The sequence below is a fragment of the Grampus griseus genome (genome assembly GCF_964374135.1).
Source record: "Grampus griseus genome assembly, chromosome: 10".
NCBI classification, from domain to species: domain Eukaryota; kingdom Metazoa; phylum Chordata; class Mammalia; order Artiodactyla; family Delphinidae; genus Grampus; species Grampus griseus.
Window position 1 is genome coordinate 66,132,194 of NC_139004.1, and position 27,425 is coordinate 66,159,618.

The 27,425-nt window shown below is 59.2% G+C and overlaps 1 protein-coding gene across 3 annotated transcripts in view; it reads left to right on the forward strand.

Moving 5' to 3' along the window:
- The first annotated feature begins 1,854 nt into the window (after positions 1-1,854).
- Positions 1,855-27,425, forward strand: part of SEMA3F (semaphorin 3F) — a 29,049-nt gene continuing 3,478 nt past the window's right edge. Inside the window, exons 1-13 of one of the 3 annotated variants that reach the window (XM_082663849.1) lie at positions 1,855-1,973; positions 5,987-6,144; positions 20,087-20,247; positions 20,343-20,405; positions 20,528-20,647; positions 21,333-21,425; positions 22,993-23,086; positions 24,485-24,604; positions 24,820-24,959; positions 25,079-25,193; positions 25,353-25,422; positions 25,587-25,731; positions 26,579-26,801. In XM_082663849.1, coding sequence (XP_082519975.1) covers positions 6,033-6,144; positions 20,087-20,247; positions 20,343-20,405; positions 20,528-20,647; positions 21,333-21,425; positions 22,993-23,086; positions 24,485-24,604; positions 24,820-24,959; positions 25,079-25,193; positions 25,353-25,422; positions 25,587-25,731; positions 26,579-26,801 — 1,456 coding nt within the window. In that variant the 5' untranslated portion in view covers positions 1,855-1,973; positions 5,987-6,032. Of the gene's footprint in view, positions 1,974-5,986; positions 6,145-20,086; positions 20,248-20,342; positions 20,406-20,527; positions 20,648-21,332; positions 21,426-22,992; positions 23,087-24,484; positions 24,605-24,819; positions 24,960-25,078; positions 25,423-25,586; positions 25,732-26,578; positions 26,802-27,425 lie in introns of all 3 variants that reach the window. The other 2 variants (XM_082663848.1, XM_082663850.1) reach the window with 2 other exon arrangements.

Consider the following 27,425-nt stretch of genomic DNA (forward strand, 5'->3'; position numbering starts at 1 on the left):
AGGCACTGTCACTGCAGCCACCATTACTGCAGGCTGCAACCAAAAAAAAAAAAAAAAAGAGCAAAGGGACTTCCCTGGTGGTCCAGTGGCTAAGACTCTGCACTCCGAATGCAGGGGGCACGGGTTCAATCCCTGGTCAGTGAACTAAGATCCCGCATGCCACATGGTGCGGCCAAAAAACAAAAAAAACCCTGCAGGCTGGTGTTTCCTTAGATCCAGTGGCCAGCCTCTGCTTGGAACATGTGCGCCAGCACTCCAAGTCCAAGTCCGGGTCAGGAGACCCTCAGCAGGATCCCTAACATCCCACCCCAACCTACATTTGCAGTCAACCAGCCAATAGGTCAGAGTGAGAGATGTCTTGTTAGCCAGGAAGAGAAGAGGGAGAAGGAAGAGAGAGGAGAGGGGGAACAAGGGAGGAAGAGAGAAAGGAGGAGTGTAGAGGAAGAGGAGGAAAGGAGGAGAAAGGAGAGAAGGAGGAAGCAGACAAGGAAAAATAGGGGGAGAGGAAAGAGGGGGAAGAGAAAGGGAGGGCAGAGGAGGAGAGAGGAAAGAATAGAAAGGAGAGAGGAGGAAGGGGAGGGAATAGGAGAAGAGGGAGGAGAAGGAGGACAAAGAGGTCCTATGCCCACTGGGACCTTGGCAAAGTGCATGGGGCCAGGCTGAGGCTGTGGTCCTGGCTGGTGAGGCTACGGCCTTGGGAGTAGGGTTAGGTTGGCTGGAGGGTCCCTTCCTCGGATCAGTTGCAGGGCCCTCAGTTCATCAGGAGGCCATTTGAAAGCCAATGTCCCTTTTAGGAACCCCTATCCGGCTCCTCTGGGGTATGGAACTGTAAGGGGGTGGGTCCGTGGGGTTACTGGCTTGAAATAGGACCGGCTGCTGAGGGCGTCTCAGGGAGCTCTACAGCGGTTGAACGGAGCTGTAAGGCTGACCTGGCTTGGGCTGGAGGCGGCGGGCAGGTCCCGCCATGCCAGCCGTCCCAGGGGCTGCACTGCCACCTGCTGAGCGGCCCGGGCAGTCCCGGGCCCTGAGCTGCGGGTCTCACGCTGGGCCAGGCATGGCGGGCAGCGAGTGGGAAGGAGGGACACGGCAGGGGGTGCGCAGGTGAGCGCAGGCTCGTTGCTCCCGGGCGCGTCTGCCCTTCCCGCCAGGGAGTTGAGTGCTCGGGTAAACACCAGGCGCGGTGTGCGCGGTGTATCCACGGATAGACAAAGCCAGGGCGGGGCGGGGGCGCCGCCTGCGAAGCCAGGGCGGGGGCGCGGGGTGCCGATTAGCCTCCCTGGGCGCAGGCTGCCCCACCGCCTGGGAGCATCGAGCCCAGCCCGCGGACAGGTGGAGAGGGGGCGGGACGGCGGCCGGGCGGGTCCCGCCCTGGGGGTGGGGCCGGGCGGGGCGGACGGGGCGGGGCCGCGCTATGCAAATGTCGCCCACGGGCGGCCAATTGCCGGCTCTCCCCGCGCGGCTCCGAGCGCCCCGTCCCGCCGGCGGCCGCGAGACCAGAGCAAGCGAGCGAGCGAGGGTACGGCCGCGGTCCGGTGACCCCCGAGCGCAGCCCAGCGCGGCCGGCCGACCCCAGTCCAGAGACCAGGCGAGCACAGCGCCACCGAGCCAAGCCGAGCGTAGCTCCCCGAAGCCCAGCGCGCGCCGTCGCCCGCGCCCCGCTCCGGGGAATGCGCCCTCGGCGCGCCGGCCAGGGGGCGCCCGCAGCCCACCCGGGGGGAGGCGGCCCCGAGCGCCCCTGAGCCTTCCCATGGCCCGGGATGGGGCCCGGGGCCTCGACTGCTGACGCGCCCGAAGCCCGCAGAACCCGTTAAGCCGGGGCCGCGGCCCCGACCCGGGCTCAGGCACAGCGGCGAGAGGGCGCGGGCAGGGCCATGGCCCCGGGGGGCCGCTAGCGCGGACCGGCTCAACCGGGAGCCCCTCTGCTGCCGCCGCCGCCGCTGCTCGGGAGCCCAGGCCCCTCCGCCGTGGAAGAGGTGAGTGCGGCGGGAACCGGGAGGGAGCGGTCAGGCAGCCGGGCCACCCCGCGATCCCTCTGGGACCCGCGGCACTGCAACTCTGCGCAAGTGTCCGGGGCTTGGGGCTCAGAGAGCCAGGGGGCTTTCCGCGGACGCAGGGGTGACCAGACGAGTGGGTGCCTATACCTGGCCGGGCTGCCCCGACCCTCAGCATCGAAGCGATGTGGAGATGTGTGGAGGATGTGGCCTGCGGGGTCACCAGTGTGCAAAGCAACTTTTTCTGTGAAAGGTTCTGGGTGGGTGGGTGGGTGTTCCCATACACCTCCACCGCCTTGTTCCTGGAGCGGGAGGCCTCATGCCCTTTCTCCTGGCTGAGCTCTCCCACTAACGCCTCAGGCAGCGTTCTTCCCCAGTAGGTACGCCTGCCCTGCCTCAGTGTCCGGATCTGGGGATCGTCTGCTGGAAGGGAAGCGCTATACTGGCAGCCCCCACGTGGAGGGTCTCCAAGATCAACAGGGCAGGACTGCCAGCCCCAAGGCTTTTCTCCCAGCTCTGTGCCAGCCCCCTGACCCTCTGCTGCTAGTTTGGGTTTGTTTTCCAGCAGGGAGTCTTGCTTGGATTAGGGGCCCTGCTGTATGTGGGGAGTAAGTGAGCTGGGAGAGCCTGCAGTCAAGCCCCCGATCTGGGCAGGCTGGGGCCCCAGTGGTTAAGTGGGCAGGGGACACTAGGAGCTAGGTGGACTTGCTTAGAGCAGGTGGGACCAGAACGTGTCAAGGTGGCCCAGGAATGAGGCAGGACTGGCAGGAGAGGTCAGCTGGAGCTAGGTCTGGAGGCCTGGCTGGATAAATAACTTCTAATTCTTGAGATAACTGTGTTGTGAACACCAGCCCATGAACACCTGGGGGAGGCGGGAGGGGGGGAATGAAGGCACCGATGTGTCTGCTCTGGAGGTTGGGGGTTCCTGTCCTGAATTCATACAGATTGTCTCCCAGAAGCCCCTGTCCTAGTTGGAGAGATAGGGAAACTGCACCCAGAGGTTGGTAGGCTCATTCCAGTCCAGGGGGTTGGATGGAGCTGGAGCCTTTTCCCAGGCTGCATAGGGAGTGTGCCTGGACCCTTGGGGTAAGGTGTCCTGGAAGGTGAGGACACTGGGCACGCCTACCCCTGTTGCTGCCCCTCAGTTCTGAAGGAGCCAGGCCCAGAAGTGCAGGGGGTTGGGGAGAGGAGGCCAGGAACCCAGCCTCAGACCCCTGCCGCTCCAGGAATACCTTGAAGGGGAAGATGGAGCGAAGCCAGGTGACCTTGACTGGGAAACCCTGGCCATGAAAGGGGGGGTTTCAATCCTAGCTATGCTGGTGTGTCTCCGCTTCCTGGTCCATAGGGTGTTGGGGGAGGGGGAAGCCAAGGAGTCAGGAAGGAGCTCTGGCCTGCTGGGGGGAGTATGAGAGCAGCTAGGTGGGGGGTGGGGTGCTGTTAATAATTTCTTCACCATGTTCCCCCGCAGCCCCTGCTCCTGCCTCCCTTCCATCCAGGCTGTTCTCAGTTCGAAGGAGCCAACCTTCCTTCCCTGAGGCAGGCTGTCCCCCACAACCCCCCCAAGCCTGAGAAGTCTGGATCAGTCTGGACAATTCGACCTCCTAGCCCCCTGCCCCACCCCCAGGTGCCTCCAGACCCCCTCGTCTGGCCGCCCCTTCCCTGCACCCCTTGCCAGCCCCAGCTCCTCGGTTCTTTGTTCGAACGTCTCTCCTCCGTCCCTCCCTCTCTCCTCCCTCTCTCCTCCTCCCTCCCGCCTGCCTCCCTCCCTTGCTCCCTCCCGCCAGCCTTCTTTCCTTCCTTCCTTCCTTCTCTGCTCTCCTCCTGGTGGGCTCCCAGGTGGCGGTGGCTGTTCCTTCTCTGTCCACCCACCTGGGCTGGGCCAGACTGGGGGCTTCTCCGGGGCTGGGGCTGGGTGGAATGCATCTAGGGGCTGGCAGAGGGGAAGCAACTGTGGAAATGCCCTCCCCTTTCCTCTCTCTGTCCTTCTCTTCCTCTTTTTCCTTCCCTCTCCTTCTCTCCTCCACCCCCCAGGCTGCCAAGGAGGGGGCCTAGACTTGGGCCTGAGGCCCCAACAGATTTGAACATCCCCTATTCACCCTTTTAAAGGGCCAAAGCATTGTGGGAGGTCCCTGTAGGGGCCCAGTGGAGCAAAGCCCTCCTCATTTCTGGACACCTTGGGGGACTCCACCACTGTCCTTGGTGACCCTGACCTTGTCACCATGAAAATGGCTGTAGGAGAAATGAGGTCACAGGGAGGACAGGAGGCAAGTCACCCTGAGCCCCCTGATACAGAGGAACAAAGCTCTCTAAGGGACCCAGCCTGCATCTTGTCCTTCCCAAGCCAGGACAGTGTCTCCCAGCTTCCTTGAGCCCCACCCCACTAGCAGGTCAAGTTCTTGAACAAACATATGCTTGTAAGGACGAGTGTGGGCATGTAAGTGTGGACGTGTGTATATCCACAACTGTTAGTGGGGGCCTCCCAGGTGAACCCCAGGGTGCTGGTAGCTGCACAGCCCTTTCTTCCGCCTGCCCGCCTCATCAGGGCCTGCCATTCAGTCAGCACCAGCTTTGTGCCCCAGCAGACTGGCGGAAGGACTGGTTCTAATTCTCCCCTCCTTCCTTCAGCCATCCTCCCTAGGAGGGAGCACCTGTGATGGGGGATTTGGAAGGAACATGAGAGGTGTGTCAGGCACTCAGGAGAGGGTGTTCCCACAGAGGGCACCACATGGGGAATGGGTCAGTCAGCCTGAAGCTGCACTTCCTGTCTGAGGAACCACCAGTGGTTTGCTTGGCAGGAGAGGCAAGGTCTCGGGGGAGGTGGGCTAGGGAGGGCATCAGGGTCTGTCGAGTGGGGTTGGACAGTCAGATGTGGAGCCTGGGCCTTGCCTCAGTATGTGTTAACCAGTGCAGGGGATTAACAGGCCACGTTACCTCTTACACCCCACCCCCACCTCAGGGTCCTAGAAGTGGGCCTGGGGTCCTGTCTCCCATGGGAGAAGGAAGTAGGCCAGACAGATCTGGGGGATGGGGCTCACATTGTCATTCTTGGTGCCCCCACCCCCAGTGCATCTGGTTGGGGGGGCGCGGTTGGGAAGTTGGCACTGGTTTTCGCCTGGAGGGAGCAATATGTTCAGACAACTGGTGCTGGGCTGCGTTTACCCAACAGCCAGTCTGCCTGGGGAGACAATATTTGAAAAACATTGTATGGAAACTTGGGCCTGCTGGGGGTATGGGAGTTCTGCAGGGGACACTGAGGCTGGCTCAGACCCTGCCCCAGGCCTGCTGGCTGTCCTCGCTCCCCTTCTTTGCCCTCTGTAGGCAGAGCTGGAAATTTTCCTGGCAGGAAGTCCTTCTGTATGTCTGACCTGGATCCCTCCTGCTGTGATTTCAGTAAAAGTAGACCCTACTGTTCTTTGACTCTCCTTTTCTGGCTGCTGTCTCTCTCTCACTCTAGGCCATCTATGTGTGTCTCACTCATCCTCCACTCCCTCATGCTCCCAACCCCAATAATCAGGTTCAGATTTTCCTATACTAGAAGGAGAGATTTGACTGGAGCCAGCAGGACTGGACCCATCTCTTCCCTCATTCCTTGAAGTGGGAGAGGGAAGGAACAGCCCGTTGGGTTGGGGGTGGATGCAAGGGAACTAGAGAGGGCTGTAAGATCACCTGCTTGAGCTGAGCACTGTGAATGGAAGTCAGGAAGCTGTGATGCGGGGAGGGTTTGAGTCTCCCATGGCGCCTATTAGTCCTGGTGACCCTAGGCTGCACTCAGTGGCTGGTCTTTAGACCCATTGTTTGGGACAAGAAAGAATATGAGGTTTTCACACTGAGCCATTCATGGGCCCAGTCTGAGGGTGTGAGCAAGGAGACACCCATCGCCCTATTTATTCAGATAGGGAAACTGAGGCACCTTGGGCAGAATTACACAGGGAAATGTTGGTAGGGCAGGATACCCCACTCTGCCTCACACATTGCAATCTTGCTCCCCCTCCCAGGTGTCTAGCCGGCTGCCTGATTTCTGGGCCCTAGGCCCCTCCCACAATGCCTGTCGCTGGCCTCCTCCTCTGGGCTTCCCTACTGACTGGGGCCTGGCCAGCCACCCCAACCCAGGACTACCTTCCGGCCACGCCCCGGGTCCAGCTCTCATTTAAAGGTAAGAGGCTGCCTTGCTGTTCCCCAGCATCCTCCTCTGTCCAGAGCACTTGGCCCTGTTGCACAGGAGAGAGAAGAGAGGTCAGAGCAAAAAAGGACAAATTGTGCAGCCACATGGGTCACACTGGGTGTGTTGGGGCTGACAAAGGAGGTGGTGACTTGCTGGGAAAAGCTGGAGACTGGACTACTTAGATATTTGGAGAAGGGTCCTGAGTCTGGGCTGCTGCTTTTTTTGTGTTTTTTTTTGGCTGCATGGCATGAGGGATCTCAGTTCCCTGACCAGGGATTGAACCTGCAGTGGAAGCATGGAGTCTCAACCACTATACCGCCAGGGAAGTCCCCAGACCGCTTCTAGAACCAGAATGTGTGGCCTCTGGGTTTGAGTCTGCAGAGCATCTCCCTCTGTGTGATAACTGGGGTGACAGAGGTGTCTTGCCTTTCAAACTTGTGTTTGCAGAAGCCCTTCTCTGGGTTTCCCTGGTGGCGCAGTGGTTAAGAGTCTGCCTGCCGATGCAGGGGACATGGGTTCGTGCCCCGGTTCGGGAAGATCCCACATGCCGCGGAGCGGCTGGGCCCGTGAGCCATGGCCGCTGAGCCTGCGCGTCCGGAGCCTGTGCTCCGCAACGGGAGAGGCCACAACAGTGAGAGGCCTGCATACCACAAAAAAAAACAAAACAAAACAAACAGAAGCCCTTCCCTGCCACTGGTCCTGCCCTGCCTGGTGAGACAATCAGGGCAGACACTGAGGCCTCCGAAAGCTAGAGGAGCAGGACCTGCTCTGCTGGGCTGTGGGTGCTTGAGGAACCTTCCTATGGGTCTCCACGTGAGAGGGGTTCCCAGGAATTGGGGAGGGGGCTCTTGGCTGTGACTAGAGACTAGACCACCCGGTGAGTTCAGGGAGAGCACGTGCTGTTCTGACAGGCCTGACATCCCCAGTGAGCACTTTGCTTGAAGTCACTGGCTCCATCACCTTTGCAGCTAACCCACTAGGCAGGTGAACACGCGTGCCACACACACTCTCCAGGCATACCGATGGCTCACCCACTAGCCACTTCCTCGAAGGTGTGCATGATCCAAGAGTCTGCCCTCAGCCTGGGATAAGGGACAGCAGCCATGCTTGGGGGACCTGGGGTCACCGCTGAGTTCTCAGCCTTGGCCCTCCTCTGGCCCAGGGTCACTTGGTCCAGCTGCCTGCCCTGGGTGGGGCCGACTCAGCCCTGGCTGACCAGATTTCCGGATGCACTTATAAGGGTGAAAGGCTGGGCCAACCTTTCCTTCCTCAGGCTTGGCTGAGGCCCAGCCCCCACCTCACCATGTTCCCATGTCCCCCAGCAGAGCCCCTCTCCTGGCCCCATATTACCTGTGCAACTTGATGGGGGAGTGGGGAGTGAATTTCTGAGGATGTGCCTGGAAGGAGTCCTGCACAGGGCCTGAGAAATGGGCAGAAGAGTTGATTGGTTTGGGTTGTAAAAGACAACTCCTCTCCTAGGCCTAAGAAGGTGAGATACTTACTCTGCTGATATCTCTACCCTTTCCTGGTGGAAGTCCTCGGAGCTGATTAATAAATATTGAAGGGGCCTGGTCCCCCTCTCACCCCATTCCAAGCCCATGGTGCCAGCAGGGAGAATAGAGCATCCCCTCCCCCCACAGGGGCAGGGCAGGTGACTTGGTTTCCGCACCCCTGGGATCCTGGAACCAAGACGTCCACTCTGGGTATTACTTTTGTCATCACCCTGAAGACCCATGAGAGGAAGCAGGAGAAACAAGATATTGGGAGGGTCTCTGTACACTCCTTTTAAACCTTCTTGGACCTGCAGGGGCAAAGGGGCAAAGGCTTTTGTTCCTTTTTTCCAGAGAGGGAAACCGAGTATCAGGCAAGGGCAGGGCCACGGTCAGGCAGGAGGCAGAGGAGAGGCCAGAAATAGTGCTGGTGCTCTGGCCTTGCCGACGCCTGAAGCCCACATCGGTCAGGTCAATTCCCCCTCAGTTAGCTCTGAAGCTGACACCCACAGTGACTAAAAGCCCAACTCACTGGCAGCCAGCCTGTGGCGCTGACTGTTGTGGCAGCCTGGGGTGGGGCTGTTGGCTGCCTGGGGCCACCCCATCCCCAGGCCTCTGTGCTTTTGCACGGGCAGGTTTCCCTGTCCTGAATGACCTTTCTGTTTCCTACTTGATCTCCTGTCCTACTTTTATGCTTAGATGTCACTTAGTTTAGCAGATTCTTGAGTACCTGCCATGTGCCAGGCCCTGTGCTGAGCACTGGGGACTGTGCAGTGAACAAGATGGGGTGCTCACAGACAAAGTGGCTGAAAAGACAATGGACACCCAGCTGGCCGGTGCCTCCTGGGAGCTCAGCACTTACTGTGCACCAGGCCCTGTGCACCCCTATCCCCCCTCATGCTGGATGGTCTCAGGCAGCTCGTGCCTACGATGCGGCCCTCAGTGAGGAGTAGGCCCTCACTGATCATTTGTGGAGTGAGAATGGAGACCAACACCTACAGAACCTGGACCCTGGCCTGGCTGTGACCAGGGCTGGGGGGAGCTTCTCCTCCTGTATATACAAGAGGGGCACAGAGAGGGCTGCTCTTGGGAACACTGGTGGTCACTGTGGCTTCATGCCTCAGTTTCTCCATCTGTGCCTTGGATGGATATAGCGGCTGCCATACCAGGCCTCAGGGCCTCCCTTACCCTAGGCACATCCCCTCCCTTGCCTGGGTCCTGCTGCAGTTGGGAGGTGCTAGTTCCGGCCTAGACGGGTCAGACCCTCTAAGCCGGAGGTTCTGGTATGAGGGGCCGCACTGCCCAGGGCAGATAAAGGAACAAAGGCAGGAACTGGGCCAGGCTTGGGCTTGCTGCCTGCCCATCCGCCTGGGCACCCCAGCCAGGCCTAAAGCTGAGAGAGGGTTTAAGGGAGAAGGGACCTAGGGTTCAGTCAGAGTGGGGAGACTCCTATGGCCCATCTGCTGAGCTTCCATCAGCAGCACAGCCAAGGTCATGCAGAAATGAGGGGTAAGTGAGGAGGATTTTCAGGAGCAGGAGAGCTATTTTTTGAGAGCTCGTGGATGCTTACAACTAGAGAGCCTGGGCAGCAGGGCCCTCTTTTCACCACCTATCCTTGCCTGGGCCTGGAGTCCCCTTAACCCCAGAGTCACTGGCCAAGCCTGGGAGAAAAAAACCTCTCCCTTCCCCCACCCTGAGATGGTCCAAGCCCTGGGGTACCACCTCCCACTGCAGAGGGAGGTGTGAGGGCCCTGCCAGGTCCTTTGTTTAGCTTGGGGAATGTTTACTTTTTCCCAGGAAGCCACCCCCACAATACACTGCTGCTGCCTGGGCTGGCTTTAGCCAGGACTTGAGGCCAAGAGGTGTTTGGAGGGGGAAAGCGGTCTTGTGATGACATGAGGTGGCTGGGCTACTGGGGAAACTGAGGCCGGAGTAAGGAGATGGAATGGAAGGTCACCTTGCCAGGGGAGGTCAGGAAAGATGAAAATAATAGAAATAACAGTAGGTACCCATGATGATAACCAAGTGGTAGTCCCTCCAAGGCCTGGGGAGGGGGACTGCCTGGGTATCCTGTGAGGAATCAGACCCAGAGGTTTTCCCGGGTCACTCAGGAGCAGGACTAAGATGGAGCCTGGCTCTGCCTGATGTCTGAACCTGTCCCAGGACTGGGGGTGGAGGGCAGGTTGGGGATGCAGGCGCAGCCCTCTTCCATGGGCTTGGGCTCGGGCTTGGTCTCGAGCTCTAGGACCCTGCAGTGCCGGCTTTAGCCTGCCCAGCCTCACTTCCCAAGGAGAGGGCTGGGTTCGCACTGGTCAGTCTTCTTGTGCTCTCTACCACTGGAGAAACAGCACTTGGGTTTGCTTATTTCCTACGAATCCAGTTGTCCATCACCCCAGCCCCTCCACTGATCAGAGTCCTCTAGGAAGCTCTCTCCCTTCAGAGAAGGAAAACCAGGGTCCAGGAGTGAAAAGGGCTTCTATGACCAGAGCAGCCCTGGGGTTCAACCTTCTCAAGAGTCTGGGTGTATCTGGCTTGCTCTTTGGGAAGGACGTTTTGCAGGTGGAGGGTGAACGGGTTGGTGCTGGTCAGTGCCCACCAGCCCTCCTCAGCCCAGCTCCTGAGCCTCTGGGGCTATTGGGCCCATAACAGTGCCACCACTTACATCATTTGCGTGTGGCATTCGAGAACCAAAGTCGCCAGGTCTCCTTATTAGGAGATGAGGAGATTGGAGGTTAGGAAGGGTCACAGTCTATTTACTTCACCCAAGGGGGAGTGAGTATGGGGTGAATACGGATTGAATTGGAAGGGCCTTTAGCAAGCCTCGACTTAGCTGGCCTGACTGCATGGTGTGAGGAGTGGGGCTCGCCCACCGGGGGGCTCCCTGGCCAGCCAAACAGGCTTGGAGCTTCAGATCGCGAGGGGCAGGTGAGAAGGCCCAGGAGCTTGGAGGCCAGGGGTGGCACCAGGGAGCTGGGTAGGTGGCTTTGACAGCTACCGGGGGACTTGGAGCTAGCAAACTGGGGAGGTGTGGGTATTCCAGGATGAGCCTGATGAGGGAGGAAGGAAGACCCAAAGCATGAACTTGAGCCGAGATCCCTGCGTTTCGGATCTCAGTTTTCCTGGAAATGGGAGCCGCCTCACTCCTGAGAGGGAACTTGGAAATGGCCGCTTTGGGAGTTGGGAGGTCCTGGGTGCTGGTTGGCTGCCCCTCAGCTGGCCAGGGATCAGCCCTCGGAGAGAGCGGGGCAGGTCCTTGTGCTTGTGGAGAGCCTGCCTGAGGCCCAGCCTGGGTCAGCCAGGCCAGGGCCGGAGGCTCTCAGCTGTGGTCCTTCCAGGTCCAGCCAAGCTTCAGATGGGACCGCCACTGGCTGGGCCTTCTTAGCACAGGCCTTGTCTCTGGTTCCCTGGCACGATGCCCACCCCTCCCTCCCTGGCTTCAGCTTCCCTTGGCACGGAGTGAGGAGCTGGTGCATGCTCAAGGAGTAAATCATGTTCCTTGGCAGCCCCCACTGCTTCGTAATCGTAAAGAATTTAAAGAGAAACCACCAAGATAAAAATCTCATCCTGGCCCATAAAGGCATCTTTCACCCTGTGGCTTGGGAGGTGGCGGCCTCAGAGTGGGCTCCTGGCTGTCTGCACCTGTGTGTGTGCACCTCCAACCCTGTGACCTCTCCAGAGGTGGTGGGGAGCCCAGAGGGTGTCTTCAGAGCCGTGGGTACTTGGCTTCTGACTCCAGGGAGACCTCCCGCTCCTCCCCCAGGGCAGGCGGCGGGACACTTAATTTGGTAGAATGAAGAGGTGGTGCTGTGGTGGTTGAGAGAGCTGGCCCTGAAGGCAGGCAAACCTCTATCCTACCTTGTCAGCTGTGTGATCTTAAGACAAGTAGCTTAGGCTCTCCCACCCCTGGTTTCTCCATGTAAGGTAGGGATGGCAGTGGCCCCATGGAAACGGCATCCTGAGGTCTCAAACTGCCTAGCTTGCATCCTGGCCATGGGTAGACCTTGCGTAGTGAAGTCCGTCTGTGTCCCTGCTGCCTCATCTGTAAAATGGGGGCAAAAATGGTGCTGACTTCATTGTGTTTTGTGCATTAACTTTTTTTTTTTTAAATGCTTGGCTTTTTTGTTTGTTTGTTTTGTTTTGTTTATTTATTTATTTTTGGCTGTGTTGGGTCTTCATTTCTGTGCGAGGGCTTTCTCTAGTTGTGGCAAGTGGGGGGCCACTCTTCATTGCGGTGCGTGGGCTTCTCACTGTCGTGGCCTCTCTTGTTGCGGAGCACAGGCTCCAGACGTGCAGGTTCAGTAGTTGTGGCTCACGGTCCCAGCCGCTCCGTGGCATGTGGGATCTTCCCAGACCAGGGCTCGAACCCGTGTCCCCTGCATTAGCAGGCAGATTCTCAACCCCTGTGCCACCAGGGAAGCCCTGTGCGTTAACTTTTTGTGAATACAGTTATGGCTCTGGCAAAGGAAGTCTTAGAAACTAAGAGCTACTCTGAGGGTGGCAGACACCCTCAGAGGGCTGTTCCTGGGGGTGCCCCAGGAGTCCGTACTGCCTCACCTCTCCCTCTAGATTTCTAACCTTTGGTAAAGCAGATGGTGTTTGGAAAGGACTGCAAGAGGGACCCTGAGCCCTGTGGATGGAGTGGGGTCAGGAGGAGGAGGATGCCTACCATGGGTGTCTGGACAGGATTTGTGGAGGAGGCTACATCACAAACGGGAAGGGAGATTTTGGGAGCGGGAAGAGCAGGAGCAGAGGTGGGGTGTGTGCGGTGCAGCAGTTGGGGAAGGGTGAGACGCTAGATGGAGTCTTGCTCTTGGTGCTAGGATATAGAGTTTGCACTTTCTCCTTGTGGTTTTTGAGCTCTTTTTTTCATGGCAGAGGTACCAAATACATACTGGGAAAAAGATAATGCATTTGGGGAAGGGATGCCATGGAGGGGGCTCTCCCAGAGATGAGTGTCCCAGTCTGGTTGGGGCCCACGATCTGCTGCAGTGACACAGCCCGCAACCCCCCCGACCCCACACCCTGCACTGTTCTAGTTCCTACAGCTTGTGCTAGGGGTGACCAGGCCTGGGTTGCTCACTTGGGCATCTACATGACTGGCCCGAGAGTATGTTTTCTTGGCCTGACCTGGCGCTGTCCTGGGAATCTGAGCCCTGCCTCAAGGGAGCCCTTAGAGCTCTGGAGAAGCAGAGAAGATTCCTGCTGCATTTTTCTTAGAAATAGCAAGAGGGCCTTCGCCAGAGGCCTGGATGCCAGAAGGCTCCGATCTGAATCCAAAGCCCAGCTCACGTGGGTGCCTGAGCTTGGCAGGCCTGCAGGCCCCTGCCCCCCAGGCTGCTGAGCAGCCCCTGGGAGAGGGTGGAGGCCTCCTGGGGTTGCTTACTGATCCTGACCTGGCAAAGAATGGGGTCTGGGCGGTGGCTGCTGGCCTAGGTTCCAGGAGGCCAGCCCGTGGCGGAGGGAGGCTCAGCTAGGCTGACCTGTGGCATTCTCACAGGGGCTGCTGGCAAGTATTGCCTATCTGCTATATCTCTGCAGGGCAGAGACAGCCCCAAAGCAACAGGCCCCTCCAGGGACCAGGAGGCCTTTGGGGCGTGAGGCCTCAGCTCCACCCCCCTTCCCCCAGTCTTCGTCCTTCCTTCCTTCCCCTGATCCCCCCTTGTCTGCATCTCCTCCCATCACTACCATGATCGCTCCGTGGCTTCCTACCCGGACATGCTCTTTCCTCTAAGGTCTCTGTACCCAGCCAAGAGCCTTGTTTCTTCCCATTTAGGGCTCAGTGCTGATGCCCTCATTTCCTTCCAGGGTCAGAGTCCACTGTGTGGACCTGCTGGTCCACCAGCCTGGGTGACTCCTGTCAGTCCTACACTACAAGTGGAGAGCAACAGCTAGAATGTGGGGGCCTCCTGGGTTCCTGCAGCACCTGAGGTGGAATGGGTGGCACTCTAGGCTCCTCTGCTCAAGGCTGCTCACGCTGTCATTTTGCTTAGCACTCTCCAGTCCTAGCACCAGGCCTGTGTGGAGTACTTGCTGCCTTTCTGGACTGGCGACCAGCTAAGTCATGCCTGGAGTCCTGACACAGCCTCACCACATCCCTCAAGGCTGACACTGAGCACACATCTGTCTGTGCGGTGCCTCAGTTTCCCCATCTGAATATTGCGGGGGGGCGCTAAGACTGTCTGGGACATCCTGGGAATCTCTGGGTGGGTGATGTGAAGGGGCTGCAGGGACCCCAGGAGTCTGAGGAGGGCAGAGATGGGGGCTGGGCCCAGGGCAGGGGGAGGGTCTTGACACCCACCAGCCTGTTGGTCCCATCCTGGCCTGTCCGTCTGGTTGATTTATCAGAGTAAATGAGCCATGGAGAGTTTGTTGTCTTTTGCAGTCACAGGGAGGAGGAGGTGGTGGAGGAAGGAGTGAGGGGTTTCCGGGCCAGGTCTGGAATGTGGGAGGAGGGGTGGGCTCCCCGAGGCCTGTGGAACTGGAGGCTCTGATACACTCTGCCCACCTGAGAAATGGATTGGTGCCACCCTCCCCTCAGGACGAGCCCCTCTTCCCACCCCCTTCCGACTTCTTGGGGCGCATTCCAGTGTGAACTGCTTGCCTAGCCCAGGCCCCCTCCTCCCACCCCAGGCTCAGGGACCGCCTTGACCCTTCAAGCCAGCCTCCTTGACCACACTGTGTCTTTTCCAAGCTGGGCAAGAGCTCTGAACTTTGCCTGGACTGCGGATGCCCAAAGGTGTCCTCCTAGGCAGCCGTGCATGCCATTTGGGTCCAGGTAGGACGTCCTGGCCCCCTGAGCCACCAGCCCAGACCTAGAACAATCAGGCACCATGTGGTCCTGGGGTTGGGCAGGGATCAATGGAAGCACCGAGGCTGGAGGGCTCCCTACCTGCTGGGACACAATGGTCTAAAGTCACTGGACATCCTTAGTGGGGAGAGATGTAGAACCTTTGCTGTCTACCAGGTTTGTGTGCCAGGGAGTGACTCTGCTGCCCCTTCCCACCTGGCTTTTTCCCGGGTCAGGATGAGCTGTGCCCCCAGCCTGTCTTCTCCTGGGCGGAGCAGGTGGGCACTGGGGCGGAACGGGCGTGGGAACAGCACGCCTGGGCCTGCCGGTCCCAGGCCCCAGGCCCCAACCCCCAACCTCCAACCCCCAACCCCCAGCCCTTAGCCCCCAAAATGGGAGGGAAGCCTGCAGCAGAGCTTAGCCCAGCTGGGCTGCTCCAGCTCGGCTCCAGCTTGGTGTTTACTGAACAGCTGCGATGTTTACAGTAGCCCTATAGAAGGGGCCCCTTGTTCCAGAGGATTTCCCATCTTGTGGGTCCCACTGGGGGCTCTTCTGACCTCACCACCTCCCCGCACCCCTGGGATAGGCATGTCAGGGTGGCAGGGACTACAATCATCTCTACCCTCTCCAGCGCTGGGCCAGTGTCTTGGCACCTGCCCCTCCACCATTCACTCTGGCCTTGGGTCCCTCTCCCCTGGAGGAGCTGACATTCCCAGGAAGTGGCAGCTTTAAGTGATGAAATACGGTAACCGGGTCCCCAGTTCAGACTTTTAAATTAAATTCAATCAGAGCCGTTATTGAATATAAACACGTGGAGTCATTTACATGTTAATTATGTTGAATGGACTATGAGGCCATAATTAGTTGCTAATTGGGTGAGAGCGGCTGTAATTGGTTTTGTTGGCACTGACCTGGCTCACCTGCCTAGGGGGAAGAGGGGCGAGTATGGATGCCTCCTAGGGAGGCTTCTGGGTCTCTGATCTGGACAGCTTGATCCAGAGATGGGATTGAAGAGGACAGATTTTGAGGGGCTTGGGGCCAGAGGAACCTGGAGCCTACCCCCCAGCGAAGAGGCAGCTTAAGCCCCAGGCAAAACCCTGGGTCTGGCTTCTAGGGGTTCCCATCTAGAACATCCCTAGGAATGGGGTGGGAGGTGGGACTGGGAGAGCCAGCCTCTGAATCAAAGGTGACAGCCTCTTCTGCCCAGCCCCATGTGGGACCTGGACCTGAACAAATGGTAAATGCCTAGGAGAGGGTCCATGGGAGCACAAGGCAGATGCCACCCTGGTATGTCAAGGCAGATGCTGGGGCCCTGGATTGGCCTGGCCAGGGTTGGAGTCTTGGCATTGAGGTATGAGTAAGGTGGACGTGCTGAGCAGGGAGAAAGGTGCATGCAAAGGCTTTAGGGAGGCCCTGCCCCCAGCTCGCCTGGCTGGGGCTCCAGGGTTACAAGGCTGTGGCCAGGGGCTGAGGCCTTCCGGCTGGCCGCTCATTAAAAGAGGATTAGGCCGAGAGCCAGTGGGTCAGCCCAGCCCCTGGGCCTTCCCTCTGGGGCCCCTCACAGCTTGAGGGAGTGGTAAAGGGGCCGGGGGCCAACCCTCCCTAGAGCCCATGGGAGTGTCCAGGAGGGACCCTGCCATTCCTGCTGCTGCCACTGCTACCATCTCCTTATCCACCTCAGTTTCCCTCCTCAGAAGGGCAGGGGGATAAAGTACTGACCAGAGACCCCGGCCAGCACCCCCACCCCTCACCCCCAGCCTCATTTCTCTTCATCTTAGGGATTAAGGCTGGACCAGCCCACATGAAGTCAGAGGTCAGGGCTGAGCTGCCGGGACCTGTCTATCACCTCCCAGTACCCAAGCACAGCCCAGGGAGGTGACCCTGTCCGTCAGGGCCTGCTGCTTTGTAAGGCTGTAACCAAGGGGGCGGGGTACCCATCTCTGATCCAAGACCCCCCTTTTGCAGCAGCCCCTGCCTCACTGGCAAGCAGACCTGGTGTCCTAGAGACAGGCAGCAGGGGTCGGGGGCCGCCCACTCGGGGTCTGCGGGTGAGGGCTGCAGACACGCCTCCTCAGTGCTGTCCTCGCCCACCACCTCCTTTAAAGTAAGGCATCATCAGCTGCTTCCCAGAGAGGAGGAAACAGAGACCCCCAGGATTAAGCCTCCTTTACACTGAGAAAATTCCTGCCTCTGGACCTTTGCCAGGCCGTTCTGGGCCAGGACCCCTAGTGTCTAATGGCCATGGGAGAGTGCTAGAGGCTGGAAACGACTGCGGAAATGAGGTGTCTGATGCCAGAAAAGGCTCTTCCTTCCCCATGACGGGAAAAGCCTTCCCGGATGTCACCCCACCCAACCTGTGCCCAGCCTGGATGAGGGCATGGGGGTGGGGAGCTCTTCCCTGGAGCATCACTCAGGCACACCACCCTCCCTCCCCAAGGTCGGAGCTTATACAAACTTGAATCCCTGACACCCACAGAGCCTTTGGTTGTGCCCCAGCCCCTCCTTCTGTATTGTCCTGGGGGTGGGGGAGGGGCAACACTCCTGCTATCAGAGCTGGGCCTGGGGCAAGTGGAGCAGAGGTGGGGACTGGCCTGAGGACAGGAGCAACCTCAGTCCGTGTCAGCTCCCCCACATCCATGCCCCCTCAGGCCCCCAGGTCCCCTTGGCCCAAGTCCCTGCTCCTCAGTGGGGCTGAGGGCCAGTAAGCTCTAGCCCTGCTGACACTGCAGGTGTCAGAGCAGGATGCCCAGGGCTACTCAACCACCATCTGCCCTGACCCGGGCTTCTTGGAGGAGTGAAGGCCCCCTGTTCCTCTACCCTGCGGCAGAGTGAGGAGGTGGGACAGCACACCAGTTTCACTCCTCACCCTGTGACCTAAGGTGAGCACCACTCTCCCCTGGGCCTCAGTCTTCATGTCTGGAGCTGCAGGGCTGTCATGGGGACCCTTATTTGAATTCTTTACTACAATCTGGCATGAGGGAAATGAGTGCTCCGAGACCGCAACTGGGGTCATGAAGCCCATGCCAGAGCCAGAGATTCCTCCCCCTTGCTCCCACCCATTTCCTACCCCACACAGCCTTATGGGGGCTCCCCACACCCACCTTAGTTTCCACAGAGACCAAAACATCACATCCTGTGACAACAGAGCCATTGATGCCATATCCCGTGGCCACTGGGAGGGGTCCCGAGGGTCCTGAGTCATGTGCCCTGTCAATGGAGGACGAGTCACCTTCCGGCCCTGGCCCTCCAACAGGCAGTCCCCACCACCAGGACTGGCTCTGCCGGCACCTGACCCTCCTTTAGCCCAAAAGGCCATGGACCTGGGTGGGAATATCACGCTCCATGCACACTGACATGTCACTTCCCTGCTCTGTGCCTCTCATCTGTGATTTGGATGTTAATGAGCACAGGGCTTTGCACATAATAGGTACTGGATGGCTAAGTAAGAGGCTCCCTCCATTCCCAGCTCTACCAAAGGGCTCAGGCACGGAGAGTTGAGAGGGAGGATGTCAGATCAAGGCTGGTCTCCTGCTCCTCACATAGGTCTCAGTTGCCTCATCTGCTGAATGGTGTCTCCTCTGTCTGTACTTGGGTCGTGGCACTGTAGAGGGGGAGGGTCTGGATTATAGGGACCCAAGGTTAGACGGGGATGGGAAGGTAGGCATTATGGCTGGTTGCATCCCTGGGGCTAGATATTTGGAGCTCCCCGCACCTTAGGTGTCTGTGTCTGAAGGTGCCCACTTCAGCCTCGCCTCCCTTCCCCCCATTGCCCCCCAAATGCCCCCTAGCCCAGCAGGACGGGTAAGGGCACAGTCAAGGCCATGCCCCCAGCCAGGGTATAAATAACCCCTGGCGGGCTGTCCCAGCCTGGGGGGGGCTCTGCTGGCAGCCCCACTTCCTCTCTGGACACTTCCTGGCCCTGGGTTGGTGACGGGGGGGGAGTGTTTACTTTCCTGTTGTCACTATGGCCGGGTGGCCAGGCGGGGGACTCCGAGTGGCCCAACAACAGGTGCAGGACAGGTGCTCAGGCTGCCCTGCCTAGGACTTCAGAGGCACCGCTGATGAGGCTGTAGCCAGGCAGGGATCGGCCCTTTGATCCCTTGGCGTCCCTGCGTCCCAGTGGTGGGCCAAGGTCATCACCTGTATTCTCCTGCTGCCATAGTCAGGGCTGGGCAGGGCAAGGCCTTTGCCCTGCCCAGCCCTCAGATGTGGGCTCTGGGTCTGCTGTGGGAGTCCCCTGGCTCCCAGCCCACCTCACACACCCATCTCAGCACATCCTGAAGCTCCCATTCAGAGCTGCTCTCAGGCACAGCCCCTCCAGCTCCATTCCCGGGTCTCCAGCACACAGCAGGGGTCAAGGTCAGCCAGGCCAGTCAGAGACAGCGGCCTTGACTAAATGGGATGGGGCCACCTGCTGGTTCTACCTTCAGGCAGCATCTATGGCTCTCAGTGACCTCAGATCCCAGGGCTCAGATTCTCCCTCTCCAGACCTCCCCCTTGATAGCCCCACCTGTGAAATGGGTTACCAGATGTGGGGCAGGGAGATGCGATGTGTAAGTTCCCCGTGGTGGATGCGTCATCTGATGTAGGACACATATGTGCGTGTGTGTATACCTGGGCCATGTGCATGCATACATACTCCTCTGTGTGCTGCCATCTCAAGCCTCCTGTGCTGGTGAACATTCATCACCCTCACTGCAATCTCTTCTCTCCTGCGGAGCTAAAACTAGCTGGGGGTGGGTGGAGGAGGGACTTGCCAAGGGGACCCCTCGGAACTCCCTCTCCCAGAGGAAGCTTCCCAAGTTTCCTGGAGTCCTCTGTCATTGGCCTATCATTAGCCAAGTTTCCTCCTGTCTTTCATCCCCAGAAAGGAGGACTTTCCCTCAGCAACCTGAGGGTGAGAGGGCCAGGGCTGCCAGACTCACAGAAGGGAAACTGAGGACTCAGCTGGACCCTGTCGCCAGCCCTGGGGATGCTGCAGCACTAGGGGGAGGGCCTCTTTCCTGGGAAAGACTTCCTGGATGGTTCAGAGTGGCCTGAGGATTCCACCATCAGCAACCCTGTGGGGTCTGGGGGAAGCCCAAGGGTCTGTTGGGCAGTTTGGCTCCAGCAGGGCTTTCCGGTGTCCTGGCTAACCTGCTTCAGGCAAGGTGGGGACCTTGCTGTGTGCCAGCTTTGCTCTCTGTCTTGTTGGCAGCTGGGGTGAGGACAGGGCTCCCTGGCTCTGTGCCAGCATTTGTGAGCTGTCCTGGTTGCACCTGCACCCCACCCCCCTGTTCATTAACCCTTTTAGGCCCCTGTGGGAAGCTGGCTCCACCCTGAGCATGGGAACATTAACTCCCCACCTGAGCAGAGAGTCTTTGATGCCATCACACACTCTGGCCCATGCCCACTGCCCTTTCATTGGGACCCAGAGACTGGCTGGGCTGCCGATGAATCAGGGCCCCGGCTTTGGGTGTGGCCCCTTCCCTGGCCTGCCCAACTGTCCCACGTTCTCCTCCCAGAATGTCAGGGACTAGAGAGGGAACCCAGCAGGCCCTGGAGGGGAAGCTGGGGGTTTAAGATGACCGTGTGGTGGGGCTACCCCCTCTGTCAAAGCGGGTATGGGTGGATGGTCTCCAAGAGCCCTCACTGCTGCTCTGCCCTCTGCCCACAGAGCTTAAGGCCACAGGCACGGCCCACTTCTTCAACTTCCTGCTCAACACAACTGATTACCGAATCCTGCTTAAGGACGAGGACCACGACCGCATGTATGTGGGCAGCAAGGACTACGTGCTGTCTCTGGACCTGCATGACATCAACCGCGAGCCCCTCATTGTAAGGGCCAGCCCAGATGTGGTGGGGAGATGAGGGACGCGCGCCCCAGGGCTGGGGGCCCTTCCAGCGGGCCCTCTGACCTCCATCTCTGGCAGATCCACTGGGCAGCCTCCCCACAGCGCATTGAGGAGTGTGTGCTCTCAGGCAAGGATGGCAACGTGAGTGCGGTGGGGTCACAGGTGGGGTGGGGGAAGGTGACGGCGGGGGACAGGGGACTCCAGGAAGGCACTGGGGCCAGGCAGGCATCTGGGCACTTCCTTGGCTTTCCCTCTGGCCCCAGGGTGAGTGCGGGAACTTCGTCAGGCTCATCCAGCCCTGGAACCGAACACACCTGTATGTGTGCGGGACCGGCGCCTACAACCCCATGTGCACCTATGTAAACCGCGGCCGCCGCGCCCAGGTAAGCCTCGCCCACCCTGGCCCTGTGCTGCCCCCACTGATAGCTACCTTCCAGGGTTCTGATGGGAGGATGGGCTTGAGCCCCAGCCCTGCCACTTCCCGGCCCTGTGACCTTGGGTGAGTGACTTCTTCCACCTCTCAGAGCCTCAGTTTCCTCTCCTGAAAATGGGGCTAATAGCTGCCTTTCTCACAGGTCGGTGTGAGGAGGAGGCAGTGAGCTAACGCTCTCAGAGGTCTTAGCACTGTGCCTGGCATGCAGTGAGCGCTTCCTCCATATGTGGACGGTGCCCCTGCAGCCAAGCCAGAGGGCCTGGCGGGGGCCTCAGCATCAGGAGGCTGGACGCCTGGGTCAGCTTCTGCCATACGGCCTGGGGGAGAGCTGCCCCTTCCTCAGCTCTGCCCCACCCTGCCTGCTTTTGCCCTCCTCCATTTCCATGTGGGCATGCATGTGAGCTGGTGTGACCTTGTAGGGAGTGTGTGAGAACGATTGGACCTAAGGGGCACAGGTGTGTGCAGGTGTGCCCCAGCTGTGTGTATGTGTTCACACAGGGGTGCATATATGTGCTCTGGGGGCTCAGGTGCTCCCATGTGTTCCTGGCATGTGTGGTGTGAGAAGCTGGCAGCCCGAGCCCGCTCCCCCAGCCCCTGCCACCCCTGGCTCTAACCCGTATTCCTCGTCTTCTCAGGCCACACCCTGGACCCAGATGCAGGTGGTCAGAGGCCGAGGCAGCAGAGCCACCGATGGTGCCCTCCACCCGACGCCCACAGCCCCACGCCAGGTGGGCCTCATCCCTTCAGGCTCTTGCCAGGCAGCACTGCCTCTGAACCGAACTCATCCTGGGCCTGGCCTTCCAGCCAGGAGCCTGCACCCCAGGCCAGCCTCCCCCGGGTCTTCCGTCCACCTCTGTGCCCCCCTCCCACTCCTTCCCCTGCAGTGCTCTCAGCCTCTGAAGGCATTCCCAGTTGGACTCATGTCAGCCTCAGTGTGACAAGAAATCATGAAGCCATCAGGTGGGAAAGACAGGAGCCCTGGGGACAGCCATGCCTCCGCCCTCAGAACACGTGTGTAGACATGCGTGGGCACGCGTTGGGCACTCTCCTACCCACACCTTACTTAGCACCCAGTGTGGGAAAATGGCACATGTGTGCAGCCTGACACATAGCTCTTAGGTGTCCATGCCCCATGCCTCACTTGGGGCACGGGTTAACCCCTGGGGTGGGAGGGGCAGAGCTGTGTGTCTACTAGACTTGACCCAGGACAGGGCTGAGGGACTGGGCCAGGGCTGGGGGGCGCTGGGGCTGGGCAGGGGCGGGCAGGGGGGCAGGGGCTGCCGGTGAGTGATAGAGCAAGTGGTCACTTGAGCTCGCGTGTCTGTGGCAGGGAGTGCTGAGAAGTGGGGCTGCTCAGACTCTGCGTGTGTGTGCCCAGGGTGTGAACAGTGGGTTCCGTGTGTTGGCAGTGATGCGTGCCGAGCTGTGTGTGCAGCCCCATGTGTGCAGGAAGTCATGTGTGCAGAGTGTAACTGGAAGCAGGCCTGTGTACACCTTCCCATCACCATCCCTGCCACCTGTTGCCACCTCCTTCCTGTCTCTGTGCCTCTCTCCTCTTCCTCCCTTAACCTCCTCATGAGCTCGTCCTGCCCAGTGCCTTCACCAGCCTTCCTCCTAGCATCTTCAGGGATGGGCTGGGAGGCATGGGGTGGGGGGGCTTTGTGAATTCCATGTGGTCTGGGCTGGACCCCTCAGCTCTTGGCTCCCTGCGGAGACATGTGGAGCTGGGGGCTCTGCTGAGGGGCAGGGAAAAGGCCCTGGCCTATTAGTCTATCCTGAGGACCACAGGTAGGGCACAAAACCCGGCGACATGATAACCTCAGAGCCCTCTGGCCTGGTGGGACCTGATGGCAAAGGACAGGATCCCAGGCCTTTGGCCAGTAACCCTGCCCTTCATGGCCCAAGACAGGCAACCACAGCTCAAAGAGTTGTACCTCTGTGGCCCAAGGGGGCCCTGGCCAGAATCTTCCTGAACGAGTTGGCATGGAGAGGCTTCAGCCCCTGTAAGCCCACTTGATGCCCCTCTCATGGTCCCCGAAGCAGAGTCCTCCAAGACATGATTCCCAGGTCTTATCTGAGATCTAGACCAGGAAGCACCTCCCTGGGAACCCTCAGCACCGCCCTGCTCTGGGAGACCTGGCAAGATAGAGTTAAAACCCAATGAGATCTGGGGAGTGAAGCAGGGTGGCTTCAGGGTTTCCCTGGGGGCTTGCTCTCACCCTGGGAGCCTGATGACCCTTGCCTTTCGTGTGCGGGGATGGCTTGGATGATGCCGGGCCCCTCTCTGCCTTGCAGGATTACATCTTCTACCTGGAGCCTGAGAAACTCGAGTCAGGAAAGGGCAAGTGTCCCTATGACCCCAAGCTGGACACAGCCTCAGCCCTCATCAGTGAGTGCTCCCACCCCACCCTGGTTCTAAAGCCTAAAGGTGTGACCTCTGCCTCTGGAGCAGGGAGCATGGCACCAACACTTTACCCCAGGGAAGAGACCATGAAATTGCTGTGTCTGAAACCTGCCCCCCCATCACCCCCGCAATGTGGTCCCTCTTGGCAAGGGGAAGGGTACAGACCAGACCCCAGTGTGCGCAGAGGGGCAGAGACTAGGTGGTATGAGCCTCCATCCATCCCCTCGAATGGGGGTGCGGTGGGCGCAGGGGGCAGATTCTACCCTGAAATCCACAGTGTGGTCCATGCAAAGGCCAGAACCCTCCTGGCCACAGGCTTCCTGGAAGAGAAGACAAGCGGAGTCTGTACTGAGGGTGGTATGAGGCGGTGGTCCCATAGCGTGTTCTCGGATTGTCTGGCAGGCTGGGAGAGGCCCACAAGGCAGCACCAATGGAGAGTCCTGGCCCAGAGACCAGCTTGGGGAGTTTGTTTCTGGTCTGGCCGTGTTTCTGGTCTGGCCAAGTGTCTGGGAGAGTTGGGAGAATGTTCTCTGGGGAGGAGTCCTGCCTGGGGCCTCAGAAGCAGCTGCTGCCCCTACCCCCAGGTTGGGTGAGGCCACTGCTGACCCAGGTCCCTGCAGTCTGCCTGCTTTCTGACTGCCCAACTGAGTCTGCCTCTCAGCAGCTGCTGGGCAGTGTGCCACCTCCAAGCCTGGGAAAGGCAGAGGGTGGGCATTATCCTCTCCCTCTTGGTGAGTAAGAAGGTCCTAGCCGGATGGCAGGGTCCAGACCAGGGAGTCCGTTGGGGGAAGACAGGGCCTGCCCTGGGCGAGTCTAGAGGGAAGACTTGGAGTGGTGTGCTGGAGCCAGTGTGTTTGTCAGATTTTCTGTTCAAATTTTCAGGTATTCTGTGAGCCAGATACTAAACACAGCTATTGTTAGAAAGTAAATTATATACACTTACAGTTAAATAAATTACTTTAAAAACAAAGGTAAAAATATTCAAAACTCACTACTTGCTAATTATTTCACTATATTTGATTATTATCTGTGTTCTGGAGATTATTTACATTCTCGTATCTACGGGGTGGAAACACTAGACAATGGTTTTGGCAGGTCTTCCCAACTCTACTTTCAGTGAGTGACCTCAGGTTAGCAGCTTGAGATCAGCCATGGTGGGAGTATTTACACCACAGAAATTGGCTCTGGCTGCTAATCAGAGCCAACTGCTGCTAATCCCAGTCCTCCCAGAGCCAGTTGTTAAAACATTCACCAACGCCCCACTGATACAATCGCCCTGGAGAACCTGAGGGGGAGATGGGACCCTGCCCTGGAGGTCATGTGTGCTGTGCACCAGCCTTAGCCAAGGGCGTCCCCATGACTGACCCACTGGCCCACCCACAGACGAGGAGCTCTATGCAGGTGTGTACATCGACTTCATGGGCACCGACGCGGCCATCTTCCGCACGCTTGGAAAGCAGACGGCCATGCGCACGGATCAGTACAACTCCCGGTGGCTCAATGGTGAGCAGAGCCCACAACACCTCCAGTGGGCAGCATGTCTGGGGTGCGGCACAGAGATCATAAAGAAACACTCGTGGGAGAATTTTTGGCCCTTGACTGGCTGGAGCAGGGGTAGTTTCTTATCCCGGGAAGACTCGGGGGTCTTCTTGTACCTGGCCCGGGAAAGAGGCTTTGTCCAAGGAGGGTGCGGTTCACTGACGCCTGCACACCTGCAGACCCTTCGTTCATCCATGCTGAGCTCATCCCTGACAGCGCCGAGCGCAACGACGACAAGCTCTACTTCTTCTTCCGTGAGCGGTCTGCGGAGGCACCACAGAGCCCCGCGGTGTATGCCCGCATCGGGCGGATCTGCCTGGTATGAGGCCCCTTGCTGCCCCCTCCCCAGGCCCAGTCCTGGTTCCATCAGCCCTGCTCTGGCAGGGTCTTTGAGGTGAGTGAGCTGATCTGACCCAGCCCCTGCCCCCTGCCCCCCAGAACGATGACGGCGGCCACTGCTGCCTGGTCAACAAGTGGAGCACATTCCTGAAGGCAAGGCTGGTCTGCTCTGTGCCAGGCGAGGATGGCATCGAGACCCACTTTGACGAGCTCCGTGAGCACCCGGCAGGCGGGCGGGGGCCTATGGCTACTGCAGGGGATGGCGGCCGGATGGGTGGTCAGGGGAAGCCTGGTGCCCCCCACCCAGGAGTGGGCAGGGCCTTGGGGCTCGTGGCCAAGGTACCCTCCCAGCTCCCTCTCCTTCTGTCCCCAGAGGATGTGTTTGTCCAGCAGACCCAGGATGTGAGGAACCCAGTCATTTACGCTGTCTTTACCTCCTCGGGGTGAGACTGGGGCTGGGGCCGGCAGTGGCAGGGTGTGGCTGAGTAGGGGGCTGTGATTTGTGGAGGACCCCATCCTGTTGGGGAGCTGTGGGTGAGGGCAGGCTGGGGAGGACCCTGGGCCAAGGGTCTGCCCCACCTGCAGCAGCAGCCTGCCTTGCCCGCAGCTCTGTGTTCCGAGGCTCTGCCGTGTGTGTCTACTCCATGGCTGACATTCGCATGGTCTTCAATGGGCCCTTTGCCCACAAGGAGGGCCCCAACTACCAATGGATGCCCTTCTCAGGGAAGATGCCCTACCCACGGCCCGGCACGGTGAGGACCCCACTCACTCCACCTTTCCCTTTCCTCTCTTTCCACGAGAACTGTGCTGGGTCAGGCCCTTTGCAGACATGGGCTGCACCATCGTGGCACTCACAGCCAAGTTGACGGGGGCGGGGGTGGAGGTGGACCATACACACATATAAACTCACCATTCATCCTCAATAAAGCTGAAGTTAAAACAAAACACACCGTAAGGAAGACTCCACCGTTTACACACAGTGTCGGGCTGTGAAAGAATCCAGCTAGGATCCTGAAACAAAGATGGTGGCTGGGTGTGGCAGGCTGCTCCCTCTGGGAGGCTGTTTGGAAGCTGAAAGTTGTAGGGAGGTCTTCAAGGCAGGCTGGAGGTGGGGGTGAGCAGGAGCCCCTGCAGTAGTGGGAGGCGATTCACCTGATCTTGGTGTGACATGGACCACTGCGGGAGTCTAAGCAGGAGAGCTTCGTGATCTGATCACATGCCTAGGGTGTGCCTGCGGTCCTGCTGAGCAGGGGTGGAGCTGGGGAAGTGGTGCACTGGAAGAACAGTCAGAGGAAGGAGACGAGCGGGTGGGGATGAGGACCTAGAAAGGCCATTGTCAGCTCTGCCAAACGCTGCCACAAAGTCATGGCACATGAAGCTGGGGAGATGGCCATGGGATTTGACCACGTGAGACCTTGGGACCTCAGCTGGTGCAGGACCTGCAGAGAGGTTGGGTATTGGGCAAAAGCCCAGATGGGTGTTCTGAGAAGCGGAGCAGGTGGAGCTGGTGGGGACAGACAGAGCGGAGACCTCTTCTGAAGCTAATGGGTCCAGGGTGCCCTGGGCAGCCTGGGCCTGACACTCATCACCTGCCTGCAGTGCCCTGGTGGAACCTTCACGCCATCCATGAAGTCCACCAAGGACTATCCTGATGAAGTGATCAACTTCATGCGCACCCACCCACTCATGTACCAGGCCGTTTACCCTCTGCAGCGGCGGCCCCTGGTGGTCCGCACAGGCTCTCCTTACCGTCTCACCACTGTTGCCGTGGACCAGGTGGATGCAGCCGACGGGCGCTATGAGGTGCTTTTCCTGGGCACAGGTACCCACTGCTGCTCCCGGCCCCTCCCACACTGGGCCCACTGGGTGGAGGGTACTGATCCATAGGGCTGGGCCCTGCCCTGCTAGGGGGTTACTACAGGGTTGTCAATGTCAGCTCTGCCACCTTCATCCTTTGGAGGCTTCTCTCTATTACCAGGATAACTGAGAATGGGGATGGCGAAACCCCATTTTCATCCCTATCCCTGGTGGCCGGGAGAGCAGGGACACTGGGTGCCTGGGGACCCATGTTTGGGCGGAAAGAGGGAGGACAGAGCCAGACACCTCCAGGATACCTGGGTCCAAATACTGACACACATGCTCTCATGTGCACATGCAAACTGCACCCACCGCTGTTCCAGTAGCCCTCAACATAAGGGAACACTTCCTGCAGCCTGTTCGCAGCTTCCCAAAATGAGGGTCTGGGGTCAGAGGAGCAGACTCTAGCTGTGACTCCCCCTTATCCAGGGCCAGTCTCCTTAGACCTCTTTCCCTCATCTGGGGGCAACTCTTCAACCTTGGCACAGAGCTTTCCCACTCCACTGCCCTTGGGGGGTTTGGGCCCTGGTGGGGGAAGGGGCTGAGGCTGGTGCCCCTTTCCCAGCGTCCTCAGCCCCACTGAGGCCCT